Below are 14,420 nucleotides of genomic sequence, written 5' to 3' on the forward strand. Positions count from 1 at the left end.
ATTCACATTTCTCATTGTCTTAATGAGTTAAAACATAAAGAAGGTAGGATTTGACCTACCTCTTTAATCTCTTTAATCTCTCTGTGTCTGTGAATCTGCTCCTATTTGTGCTTCTGTCTGCATATAAGTTTTCCCCTTCTACCCAGCTCCAGTCCCACCTGTATGATCTTAACACGTTACCTGCACCATCTGGGGACCCAGTTAAGGTCACAGGATTGAGCCACTTGCTCAGATCTTTCCCCAGTGCGGACAGAGAAAGGAATTACTGTACTCTCCGAATATTGATATAATGTGCTCAGTCAGTTCCCAACAGTGATGGCAGCCGGGTCACTAAGTCATTGTCACCTGAATCCAAGAGAAAGTAGTCACCGGAGTGTATGAAAATGAGGCACTTTCATCGCCCCTTCTGAGTTTTGCTGTCAGGCTGTATCAGAGCTGATTCTTGTTAGGAATGATCCTCCCAGTGGATCAAGGGCTCGTGGTGAAGAAACAAGCCTGTCTTAAGGAAGAATGTTTCATATAAAAAATACTTAGGAGCCAAGAAAGACTCGTATGAGGTTGTTACATAGATATATATTTAATGTATGTGATTGTGGTTACAGATACATATTTGATGCCTTATTTATTAAGAAGTCTGAGTCATACAGTACATAAAGTATTGAATACAAAAGTCAGAAGACAATCGCAATTATTTCTGAATTTAAAACATACTGGATAAATGCTTACAAATGGATTTATAAACCTTTTATTTCTCCTGCCTGTGTCTCATGCAGGTGAGTTGCAAGTTGCATCATTTTCAAAAAAAAAAAAAAAAAGTTTTTCCAAATTCTGATACTAGATGACATAAAAAGAAGTTTTGGCAAAAATTATTTAGATTACTTGTCTCCAGTGGCAAATTTCTCAGCGTTTTTCTTTGTTTTGTCTATGCCTTAGACTGTACATTTTCCTAGATAGGAAGTTAAGTGGTTTTTATGTATTGTTAGATAACTGTGGTCAGATTCAACTATTTTAAGTAATTTCTCTTGCAGAGGGAGAAGAGGAAGAGAGGTGTGGGGGAAAAATATCTCAGATGAAAGAACAGTTAATTTGCAAGAGGCTTATTAAACTGGATATGAAAATTAAGAGGTTAATTCGTAGCTTCACCACTAGAAAAATAAGATTATTATCAAACTGTGAGTTAAAGATCGGATTCCAAAGTGTTTTGCTTTTATTGGTTTGTTTGTTGTTTGTCTTTTGGCCTGTCACTCTCTGCCGTGAGTTTCCATTCAAAGCCCTCAATGTCTCCTCAGTTGAAAGAGTTGACCTTTCTAGTTTCTGGATGGTTAAGAGGTGCTGGGAAGGCCTCTCTTTGAATATCTATTGTTCTGGTTTGCCCCAAGAACTATTTGGAGAAAGGTGTATTTAACACACAGAGCAGCTGCTAAATTGTTAGCCAAAGAGCCTTGTGCCGAGCAAGTGTTAAATACATACTTGTCTAATGGAATGAAGAGACTAGAAAATCAGATGGCTCTAATAGCAATTCAGTCAGGATATACCAAGATGCACTGAGATTTATGTCCAAAACCTACGTAGAGTGGCCCGGCCCTTGGGTTTGGATGTTTGGATGCTGGAAACTACCTTCTCCCTTCTCTGCTTTCTGGCACATGCAAGCCACATAGGGAAAAGAGATCCTCCGTGTTTACTCTATTCTCTAGTCAAGACTTTCTAGAATGCTAAAATGAAGTTTTTCCTCTAGTTGCATTGTGAGTTAAGAAATGCCTTCCTACAAATACGGAAGATGATAGTAAGAAGCAGTTTGGTTTTCAATCAAGCTGAACTGCTCTTAAAAGGTTCCCAGCAGATGAGTTAATTTCCTAGTCTGGGCACTCACTTCTTTGACACTTCCCTTCTCTTCTGTCTTCCCCTTCTTCTCCTGACCCATTCTCTTCCAAACTTGTTAAATTCCTAGGAAACAGGGAAAATGGTCTCCTAGAGGGAACAGTTTCAGGAATAAAAATCATTTCCTGAAATATATAACGAGCCTTTTAAATGATTCTCAAATTATCAAACTTGGTATGGCATAGTTTGGCAAGGCCCAAGAAAGGGATGCTTATTAGTTTATCAATTGATTTGTTAATGGCCAAGTTTTTGTGGAAACTTCTGCACACCTATTATTCTTGGGGAAGTAATTAATAGCTCCATCACATTGAGATATATTGTGTATGAGATCACATCAATCAAGTAAAACCTATGGCTTTGTAGAGGATGGAAATAAAAACAAACTCTTTCACTAAGTTCTTCTCCTTATGCATTAAAAACTGAAATCCTCCTAAAGCATCATTTATACAATAGAGAATTGGAGTGCATGGGCAGTAGGGCACCAAATGTTTCCATATATTTGACTTTATTGATTTGAAAACAAATTTATTGAAATGTCTCAGTTCTGCATTTCAAAAGGTATCTATCTGGGCCAAAGAAAATTACGTATGTGTGTGTATTTGTGTGCCTAGGGGTAAGATGAAGTGTTGTTCTCATGAACAAGCACTGCTTTATCAGATGAACATGGAACATAGCCTCCTAATTAACTGTGGAGTTGATACTCTGTCTCTCTGGCCCGGTCAGCTGAGATCTTACTCTGAGCCCAACTCCAAACTGTATCAGACCTGGACAGAAAGGCAGGTCGTGGGCTGTTACATGGGCTGATCTTAGGTTTCTCTCAGGAGTGAGAAGCATGTACTCCAATTTCCATTGACCACAGTTTGGTTCCACCACCTGTCTACATCCCAAATTCACTCACAGCTGTGGTTACAGCTTCACAGGGGAGGAGCAAAGCACCACAGGGCTCTTGCTGCAAACTCACACTTTCCCAGGCAATTGACTCAGGGAAATGGGGAGGAGGGCAGGGGAGTGATACGCAGGAGTTACACTGTTTTTCCTGGAAAGATCATCCCACTGTTCATAAATTCCCAAAATGAAAAGAACGTATTTTCCTTGTGTCACCACGGAAATTACCAGTGACACAGGTTTTGTTTCTCTTCTCTATGTTTCAAAAAACTTTCAAAAAAATTTTCTAGAGCACTATGTTTAGTTTCTCGTTTTGGGCTAGAATATTTGTATTTTTAATTTTACTATTTCATATGTTAGAGGAGTTTTTAATATGTGTATGTGAGTGTGAGTGCATGCCGCTTTAAATGTAAAATTATATATAGATAGATATAGATAGATACAAAGTCACCATTTGACTGAAGGACATTCCTTCTCTCATTGTCTTGCGGCCCTCACTGCATTGCCCTGTGGCACCCCTTTCCTGCCCTCTGCCTTCCACATCCAGCTTGCGAGAAGGTAAGGCCTCCGATTGTCCACTGACAAGTCTACCCACTTTCCTAGCGTGTGCGGTCAATTCGTAAATACAGTTCATCGGAGTCTTCGTAACATCAATTATCTGGGTAAGATCTGTAGTATCTAGTTAATTCTCTGGGCATTTTCAAACATTTGTATATTGCAAATAGTGTGAATCAAATCTTTGAATTTTTAATTAGATTAAATTGTTTTCTTAAAAATCTTTTGGCATTCAAGAAAAAATAACTCACCTAGGTTCTTCGGTTCCTAACATGTTTAGCTGTGTTAGGAAGTAGAGGGCCGGCACTTTTTCTACTGATCTGAGGCAGTGTAGGCAGATGTTGAGGGAGATTGTTCTAGAAGTGCACCCTGGGAATTCGTATCAGAGTTCCTTGTCAATCCCACACAAATTCATACAGTGAGAACTTCACGATCACCGTGTTGATCCGGCCTTGCTCTGAGCTGCTTGATGAAGGAGTTTCTTTGCAGTGGGCAATACTGACAAATACGAATGAATTCGTATCACTAGCAATTATTGGCTGCGTACCCAGTCACTCCACCCATTTCAGAATGCCAAACGGCAAGCATTCGGGAAGGGCACGTAATCCTTTGAAATCACAAAAATAGGAAAAATCCAACAAGCACAGTTAGTGTTTATCTGAAGAACAGCATAACATAGTTGCTTCACTTTCAACACTCTTAGTAAATAACTGAATAAATGAGCTACATATGGGAAACTAGGAGCGTGTAGAATAAAAATGGAAACAAAAAGAGGAAAACAAGACTAAACAATGTAATCTTCTACTTAAACAGTTCATCGTTTTATTAATCCTTTAAAAACCACCCTCTTTCTTTTGAATAAACTCTATATCCTCATCTTGATTATCCTCATACATGGCTTAGTTTGATTTTATTTACCACTAAATTATGTGAATCATTACTTAATAAAAGCTACTAGAGATTGGAAAAAAATTCTAACAAGACTTATAATGATAACATACAGAATTAGAGGTTTAAACCTACTAAAAAAATACCATGGCCTGTCAATTAGCTGTGTATGAGGCATGTCAGGAGTATAAATCTGTACTTTTGACTATAAGCACAATTGACTAATGCAGGAGGCAAAATAGTGAGGGAAGGTTAGAGTTACTAAAAGATCACATTTTTATTTATTTTTTGCAAAATGCAGGGTACTTGAAAATGTCTCACTTAGAAAGCCTCTATCTATAGTCACCTTAATTTTCCCAAGGATGGTTTGGTGTTTTGAAGATAATTGTCATTATCCTATGATAGTAACACCATAGGATAATTAGCCATTTAAGCTTAATAACGTTTTCCCTTTTTAGTACAACCCTCTTTATATTGAGGGGGGAGACCACCCCACTGGAGAGACAGTTTCATTTTACAGGAGTAGAATTAGAAATTTGGAATTTTACCCTCACCAGGATTTCCAATAATTTGGAAACTGAAACATTTGAACTATATGCTAGGAGCATAGATACATTTATAAAATCATTCTTTTTTTAATGTTAGGTTGTTGATTTAAAATAGAATTTGGTAACTTTATGGGGGGGCAGTGAGGGAGGTGTAAGGAAAGACTTGCTATGAATTGTGTTCAGATTGATTTTGTATAAACACCATATTTTCATGGTTGTGTTGTGTCTCTTACTTATATCCAGGCAACGTGAAGGTGCTCCAAGGAAAGACCAATATTTTAAATACTGTATTTGCTTAAAATATCAAATAGTGGCTGTCTTATAAAAATCATATAATCTTTTACTAACCAAATCAGAAATAATTAGAGGGGTGATCTCCCTGGATCAGAATTAAAACAAGTGAGATCAATTAAGCTCCCTTGAAATTGGTCTTTACACACCCACGTTCTTTTTCAGACCAATTTAGGTGGAAATCTACTGCCCAAATCCACATGTAATGATCTATTCTCGTCTTTAACTCTTTGCCTTAGGAAGGATTTTTCTGCGGTTCTCATTGCCTATGACTACTAACTGAGTAGAGCTCAACTAAGAATGGGGCAGGAAGAAGAAAGTGGGGCAGGAAGGCATTTGGAGAATAAACACCCAAAACAGTATGGGGGAACGAGAGCAAGCAATACTCCCTAATATCTCTGAGCAAAGCTGCTGTGGGAAGATATGTAGGTTACTGGCAAATGCAGGTTATGGTGGAGGAAGTAACTCCCAGGAAGATTTTCGTAGCCTGACTAAATTACTACTTGATTAACTCCTGGTAAAACTCAGAGCGCACAAAGCGAGGCAGCGAATCCTTCTCCATCAGGGCATGGATGCGTTTCTGGGCCACGTCAAAGCTGCTCAGGGAAGGTTCCACCAGGTTCTTCATCGTAGTGTCCTTGGTGAAGTGGTCAATGTTCACCTGCGGGCCAGGAGACAGGGTCGCTGATCAGCCCAGGTAACGGGATTTGAAGAGGGATGGACGGGGAGGTGGAATTCCTCACCCGTAAAACATGAAAGGGGAGGAAAGTCATAACCGGTGACTATTTTGTAGCAGTTGGGGAAGGCAACTGATGCTCCAATAAATTCACGACTCAGATTTAAGATCCGACCAATGTTAGACGCTCACCAGGTGTCAGGCTTCCCTAGCGGCTCACATACACACTGCTCATTTAATCCTGACGGCAACACTGAGAATGGACGCAGAGGGTTAAGTGGATCCCAGAGCCACTAAGTGTATTTGAATCCAGAGAGTAAGAATTTGAATCCGGATGTCCTGACGGCTCATTCCAAAACCTTCCTGCTACAGCATTTGGCTTCACACCTAGTGCAGGACTTGGAGAGAGAGAAAGAAATTCTGACCAGGGATCGGGACCTTTCCGCACGGCTCCAGAAGAGCAAAGGAAACTTGGTCTTTCCTGAAACAAACCCGGAAACAACCATTCTGACAGAGCAATAACAAACATAGCAGCTAACAGCCACTAATATTTATGGAGCGCTTAGTCAGTGCTCGGTGCTGTGCCGAGAAGTTGACAAGGATGAACTCATCTAATCTCACAACGCCATGAGGTCGACGCTGTCATCTACATTTTATAGTTGAGGAAACAGAGGCACAGAAATGGTATGTGATTTGCCCCACGTTCACTGGTGGCAGAAACAGGATTCAAAAGCTCAGCCCTGTGGCTGCAGAGCTGAGCTTTTTACCAGTGGGCTGTGGCACTGCACGGTGTCATGGCTTCCACGGCCTGAGAACAGGGCGCTACACTGCACAACTCCGAGGAACATCACTCATGTTAGGCTCTCTGTGAATGGTGCCCCTGGAGCGGTGCAGGGTGCAGACTGTGTGAGCTTCCCTGAGTGTGATTTGCATCTTCATACTTCATGTTGTATGTTTGAATGACTCTTATGGTATCTAAGAGTAAAAGAGAAAGAAGTGGAATCCAAATAAGCCAATGGTTCTGAATTAGCACACTGAAAGCCATTTCGGGTCTCTCCGGGGCTGCTGGAGGTCCTCGGGACTGAAAGAGCTGTTTGGGTTCAGACAGTCATGAAGCAGCTGCGAGCTGGAGTCAGGGACAAAGGTGTGACTCCCCGGCCAGCCGGGCCAGAGCGGACAGCAGGGCCAAGCAGCGCTTCGAAGTCCAGGACAAAATGAGTCAAAGCTACAGAAAGATTTTCCGCAGGTGGAAGGGGCCGGCGTGCTGTGTGCAGGCATGGTGGCAGACACTGTCACAACTGGGATCAGCTCAGAGGTGACGGAGTTCACTGCCTGTCTTGCCACGTGGAGACTCCTAGGCTCAGAGAGGTTGAGTCACATGACCATCAACAGCCAATGTGAGACAGAGGTGGGGCTATAATGTAGATTTCTCTATTCTTCATCTGTTATTCTTCCCATCACACAGGGCAATGCTTCTTCCTTCTCATATATATATATACATATATATATATGTATATATATATATATATATATATATATATATATATCCCTGTACCAAGCTGGGAAGGCAGTTTTACTGCAAATGGTTGAATTTCTATAAATTATAAAAGTATCTCCTGATCTCATTTTATCAAAGGAGTGATGCATTTAAAATCTTCTAATACATAATACCTACCATCAAATAGGTGGTAGGTATTATCTTATTATTTTTCTGTGCATAGGCTTTCTTCAATGAGCCATTCTGATATATATTCATCATCTGTTTACTGATCCAGGAAAATACTATTTCATTAATTTTAAATACATTCAAATAATAATTTCCAATGTACAAATTGACCTACACATAGCCATTTGTTTTTTAAAAATCTTTGTTCCAATTCTTATCAATGTACCATTTACTTTTTCCTTTTAAAGATCTGAGGTGAACAGTCAGAGAAAGAAAATTTGGAATGCTGTTTGCTTGGGTAAATTTCTTACCTAGGTCAATCTTATCAAAATGAAATAGTAAATATTTATCTCAAAATACAAGATGTGGAGAGTTTTTTTTTTTAACAAAAGCCACAACTTATTAAACATACTCCAGGTGCATATACAAATATGCAAGATGTTTACAGTTAGAAGAGCTGAGGATCAGAGAGCTTCAGTTAGAAACTTGCCCAGAGTCCTACGTCTACCCAGGAAGGTCTGGAGTTGGACATTCGCATCCTTTCAATTCACAAATATTTACCGAATGCCTTTTGTGTTGCAGAACAGGATTCACGTCCTCTCCAATCCCCAGCTCAGGCTCATCACGCAGGGTTGCGTGTATTGGGGGGTCTTATGTGCACTATTATGCCCCTACACATGCACACATCGTTTAGAATGAAGGCCAAGGCTATTTTAATTGCAGCCTTGCAATTTGTGGCCACCATTTATTTGCTTGAGTAACTGAGCTAGCCAGGGTATTATTGATTTTGAAACTCTATTTTGATGTTTCATATTTTCATGATAACCAGCAATCTATTAATAAGGAACCTTGAGAACAGTGTTTTCCTACAGCTCAGACCAACTTACGATAGTCTGGATGAGTCTCTGCCATTTGCAGATATTTCAGCAAGTCCTAGAATTCTGTGAAGAAGAATGAAGTTGGTAGGAAGGTAGACCGGAAATGGGGAATCCACTGGAAAAGGGAAAATGTATGTCTAATTTAATATTAAATTAATCTTCTCATTAGCATAGAGAGAGAGATTCCATGCTGACCAAGAAAGGGATGGCCCAGCACAAATAGTATCCAAAGTAGGGTAGAGCTAACATATATCCCTGAGGTGAGAAGTTGAGGAATAGAAGGGAGGAACTGATAATTCCCAAATTAATGTCCATGAAAAGTCTAAATACGGACTCTTTCAGAACTTTTTCATTTTCTCAACTTTGACCCGTGGTAATCTATACTCTGATGCTCCTGACCTCTACCTCCTATGTCATGGAGGAAACACATCTATTGGTATTAAGGTATATAATTTGTCCATCTGCTCAGACATATTTACCTCTTAAAAAGGGTCAGTGAGGTATAAGACACAAGCAAAGGAATAAATATCTAATGGTAAAACTTCAGTAGTCTAGAGCACCTGTGGGAGAAAAGAGATATTGGGGGTTTCCCCTGTCAAACCATCTTAATTAGATTACTGCCTACCCACAGGGCTTGCTCAGGTCATCTCTGTGCTTGACTCCAAACCTTAATGAAACACTTAATGAAACATAGTGAGTTACCGTGGCGATGGGACCTAATCCTAAATACAAACTTCACTTATCTCTCATATATACTTTATACACATAGCCTGAAGATAATTTTATACAATCTTTTTAATAATTTCTGTGCACGCCACGAAGTTTTGACTGTGTTTTGACTGAGACCATAGGGCCAGGTGTCGAATTTCCCACTTGTGTTGTAATGTTGGCGCTCAAAATGTTTCAGATTTTGGAGCAGTTGGGATTTTGGATTTTTGGATTAAATATGCTCAACTTGTATGTGTTTCTACATCTACTGTTTAATTTAATCCTGACAACAATTCTACAAAAATGATCTTCATTGGTTTCATTGTCACAAAGAAAGAAACTAGGTTCAGAGAGATTCAACTCTTCATCTAAGATCACACACCGGCATCATTCCACTTGAGGTTACGTGCACTGAAGTGAGACCTATAGATGGTCTCAACAGGATGCGAGTTTGTATCTGCTGGATCATTTTGCTCTTTGTATTCAGTAGGAGCTTAATAAGGCGGCCCACTCACACAGAGGAGCAGCCTTGGCTGCCAACAGCAGCTCTGCACCTCCCGTGTGAGCCCCCCCCCGGGGGTCTGTGAGCTGCCCCTGGTCTGCCCACGCTCCCCCACCCCCCCACCACCAGGACCGACCTCTTTAGGGGCCTCTGTTTGGATGAATTCTTCATAGATTTGCTTTGCCTTCTCGGCCATCTTGGCAGGGGACTTGAGCTTCTTGTAGTCCTCACAGGCAATCCAGAACTCCAGGTTTTCCTCGCTGAATTCAGACTTCAGGAAACTTTTGAAACTGGCAAGTCCGTCTGGCAAGGAGAACAGTGAGTTGGGGACATTTATTAATGTATTTCACTAACACTACACGCTGCTGTGTAGCCTAGGCGTGCTTACTGTGTATCTCTGTCATTACGTAGGAATCTTACAAGTGTTAACTCACCTAGTCCTCACTATAGAACCAAGAGGCTGGTGCTACCCGTATCCCATCCTACACATGAGGTCAGAGAGGTCAAACCGACTCGCCCCGAGAGAACCACCCGGGAAGTGGGAGAGCCAGGATTCAAACCCAGGCCGTCTGACGCGGGAGTCCCTGCGTTTATCCATTTTTCTAAGCTATTTCTCCATGGAAGCAGGATTCAGCTCTGTGGCACAGAAAGTGTCTAATAACAGCTGCCCACTTTCTCCTGCACCTGGACTGGGAGGAAAACACAAGGCCAGCATAAATGTCACATCAGCGAGAGAGGGGGAAACGGCTTAGCAGTGCTGCCCTGGGCACAAAGCTCTAGTTCATTCACACCCGCCTGTCTTTGTCCCTTCGTTTGGATGGAGAAGGGACAAGGCGGGCAGAGAGCACAGAGCTCGGCCCTGCTCAGCACGGGAGTCGCAGGGACAGAGGGACTCGCTACACTCGCCCTTAAAACAACTGACTTGTGTATTTACATGACACACGTTTACCTGTGTGTGACATTATTCACGGTAATGCCATTCGGGACATTTATCAACTACTGAAGAGAAAATAGTATGTTTAAAACCTGATTTGTCAGAATAAGTAATATTAATGTTAAGTATCACATATAAACTACTTAAAATCCTTTTTTTTTTTTTTTTGCTTTCTGCAGATGATTTTTGAGCCACTATGATGCTCCAGGCGCCATGATGAGTCACTGTGGTCAGTAAGCCAGGCCTGGCCCCTGCGCTGTTGGAGCTCGGAGGCTCTGGGGGCAGCAGGAAGACAAGGAAGAAACAGAAGAGACAAGAAATGTTTACACAGTGAAGGGAAAACGTTATGAAGGGTAGTAATGGAGTCAAAGGAGGGTCCCAACTTTATTTCGGGTTTAGTAAAGGCAAGGAAGTGACATTAATCTGAGACCTGAAGGGTGGTGAGAAGGGGCCGGACGAATGCCACTTGCGGGGCAGTCACTGTGTCCATCAAATAGATGTCAGCTTTTAAAATGTATTAAAGTTAATATGATTATAACTATTGTGTTTCTGTTCTCAGCACACTATTGTTAGTACAGAATAAACTTCAGTTTATAATTAATATATACAGATAGACATGAGTGTGTATGTGTGTGTATATATATATTTATATATGTACATATATTTATATGTATTTATATATGTTTATATACATATATTTATACATATTTATAAATGTATTTATACATATTTATAAATATTATACATATTTACATATGTATAAGAGGATTTGGGGGCCTGATCCTTCTGCTTTCTTTTTTTTCCTACCCTTCCAGCATTAACTTCCAAAGCATGGTGAGGATTCAGGAAACATTGGGGAGATAAATTTAAAAAATATGTAAATCTTCAATATTTTTCTTCCCTTCAATGCTGAATATATGTGTCTATGATTTTTTAAACCAAAATTCTAACCAATGTGTATCTGTAGGGTGAGCATCCATGTCCATTTACTATCTTTAAGAAAATTAAAGATCTCTAAAGGGAGGAGAGAGAAAAAGTTAAATTTCCCAGAGGCTGTGTCAACATCACAGGCCGACCCTCGGTCACGTGCCTGGCACAGCACTCTGTCCCCAAGGATAGAAGGCAGGACTGACTGTTACCAGCACTTCAGGGTTGGGTTTTCCTTTAACTTGCCATCCATTAGTTCTGCTTAGGGCACGTGTTTTGAATTTACTTCCTTTGACCTAGTGTCAGTCTAGTCCTTGTTCTCCCTACTCCTTTTTGTAGACTCTAAAGTTTCATTTATTAGTCATTTCCTAATACATTGATTTCATGCAACAAGCACAAATGTATGTCATGATTAAACCAGAGGCCCTGTATACGATTGTCCATTTTTAAATTACCTGTTATACATTTTCATTGTCCCCATAACCCTTCGAAGTCCCCTGCAACCATATTCAATTGTAAAGAAAAACAATGCTAAAGTGATCATTCACTTGGATCAGGGTCACCATGGATCTCAGGATCCAAACAAGACACTGTGCAATTTGATCCCCTCTCTCTGTACTTTCCCTAAATATATATTTTTTTATGGATTAACACCTCAAAATACATCTGGGAGCAATGGTAGGTGTAAGAAACAATTTTCTCTAGGAACCTGGCTAGAGGGATTACTTGAAAACCATTCGATAACCTGTATCTGGATAAAATCAGGTGTGTTTTCTCTCTCTCTATATATATGCATATTTCCCACTATATTTCCAGCACTATTTGCCATAATTTAGTGACAAGGGAGTTAACACACAAGATGAAAGAAAAAATAAGGCCTATTTCTCTCTCTGTCATGGTTCCAGTTTTCATTGATTCTTAAACAAAAGATGTCAGGTAGTCTCTCAAAGTGGAAAAATTCCCAGGCACTTTCTGGCTTCTAGGAGATGAGGTCTCATGAGCACCATCTAACCCGGTCTGGGGAGGGAAACAGTGATTCCACAGAGCAAGTCTGTGGCAAGTTCGTTCTCGTTAGTCCCACACGCACAGCCTCCCAGGCCCTCTGATTCACCCTTTCTGCGTCTTTGTAAAACGTGGAGATAAAATCTCAGTCCTCTCAAACACGGCCACTTATGGCCTCAGGACACCTGCCAGGATTCCACGGCCACGTCAACATTTACTAAATTTCCAGGGCACGAACTTGGAAAACGACTTCCCAGTGCGGCGAGTCCATGTCCTGGGTACCGATTTCTCCACGTTCGTTATATTCCACAGAATTACAATTCCAAGGCTTTTTGTCAGTGTAGACGCTTTCAGCCAAGACTCATCAAACGGCTTTTACTCTGTTGGGCTGAGAGATGTTTAAAGCCATTAACGTTTCTCTCCTCTGACTTTTGAGCATTGTCTGGAGAGCCCTTTCCTGGTACCCTCTAAAAGCCGCTCACAAGGCGCTTTTTCCTCCTCAGCCCCTGGTTTCGTTGGTCTCTTCCTCAGAGACTCTCTCTGTGAAATTCCTGTCGCCCTGAGGAAGTAAGTCCTCTTGAGTCAGAGTCAAAGAGAGTCCAGGCCGAATGTGTCTGTTCTGCAAAGAACACACATCTCCCTTGCCCGGCTACCATTGCCTGGCCCGCCCCACAGCTAGGAGCCCCCGGCACACCTCCCCGGCAGACCCCACATTCTTCCCTGCTGAGACCACACGGAATGTCGGAGCACTCTCAAGGGACCTCGCCAGGCACCTACACCCGGGGAGCGATGGAAGCCACCACACGCCCTGGTCTTGTGGAAACCCTCTGGGCTGTGACCCGCACTGTACCTAGAGCTGGCCCTAGTGAGTGGTGGCACTTTGGACATCTGTGCAAAACAGAGCAGCGGCCCTACCTGAGGACAAAATGAAACTGCCTATAAAACCACTTTGAAAATAAAAGGAGCGTTAGACACATCCAAGTCAGTTTGGTATAAAGAGAAAAAAATAATTGAAAGCCAGATCAGCACACATCTCCTCGACAGGGGCAGGGGAGTGAAATGTCGTTGGTGAGTACCACTGCCTGGCTTATTGGTTCAGAGCACGGGCTCTAGAATCAGGATTGCCTGGGGGTGAAAACTGGCAATTTTGTTACTGCCGTGAGTCCGGCAGGTGATCTAATCTCTCTGAGACGCTGTTGCCTCACCTGTTCAACGGAGGTGATTACAGGACCTACCTTAAGGGGTTGTGGTAAGGATTAAATAATTCATATGCAGCTCTCAGATGGTGCCAGACATAATTATCATTATGTATTAATAGCTCAGTGCATGCTGGCTTTCATCATTACTATTCACAACAAATCTAAAATTAATCCTTATAATCATTCGAAACCCAACTAACGCTGCCTCCTCTTTGAGGTGGTCCTTACCCACTGACTCGCTCGTGAGGATTTTTATCGTCATGACGGAAGAGATCGCTTTCTGTTCCATTGTTGGGATTGTTTGCTTTTACAGCCGTCTTTTCCACGAGGTGGTTAATTTTTCACATTCAAGGTTTGCATCTCACCTGTTTGTCCCTCTTTGCATCTCACCTCCTGGTCTAAATCTGTGCACCTAACATTTACTAGGCCTTCCCACTGAACCTCATAAGATACGTTAGTGGAAGCTTTTCCTTCCAAGCTACAGAATCAAAGAACACAAACTTTAAAGAAAAATAAATTTACTGATTTTGCTGTTGCTATAGTATTTTATTTCACGAACAAGTTACCTAACCTCTCTGTATCTCAGTTTCATTTTCTGAAAAATAGGGATTGTGATCGTACCTAAGCCCTAAAATTATTGCCATCACTAACCAAACGAATATATGCAAAGTGCTCACGACAAGGTCTGGCACACGATGAATAATAAATGTTAGCCATTGTTTTTATTATTATATTCATTATTTTCAAGGAAATCGTGAGTAAGATGATGAAAAAGATGAGCCAGAAGAGAGAAGGAAGAAAAGTGGAAATCAGGGAGAGAAGCAAAAGGAAAGGGCACAGAAAAAAGCGGAAAAGTGAGTCTGGATCCAGTTGACCTCACTCC

General features: G+C 41.3%; 1 protein-coding gene across 1 annotated transcript in view; it reads right to left on the reverse strand.

The window, feature by feature from the left end:
- Window positions 1-553: 553 nt before the first annotated feature.
- The window catches only part of RGS5 (regulator of G protein signaling 5), a 56,107-nt gene continuing 42,240 nt past the window's right edge, over window positions 554-14,420 (reverse strand). The window contains exons 4-5 of the mRNA XM_045546596.1: window positions 9,612-9,778; window positions 554-5,706 (exon numbers count right to left, since the gene is read on the reverse strand). Coding sequence (XP_045402552.1) covers window positions 5,545-5,706; window positions 9,612-9,778 — 329 coding nt within the window. The 3' untranslated portion in view covers window positions 554-5,544. The remainder of the gene's footprint in view (window positions 5,707-9,611; window positions 9,779-14,420) is intronic.

The sequence above is a fragment of the Lemur catta genome, chromosome 3 (assembly GCF_020740605.2).
Source record: "Lemur catta isolate mLemCat1 chromosome 3, mLemCat1.pri, whole genome shotgun sequence".
Lineage (NCBI taxonomy): Eukaryota > Metazoa > Chordata > Mammalia > Primates > Lemuridae > Lemur > Lemur catta.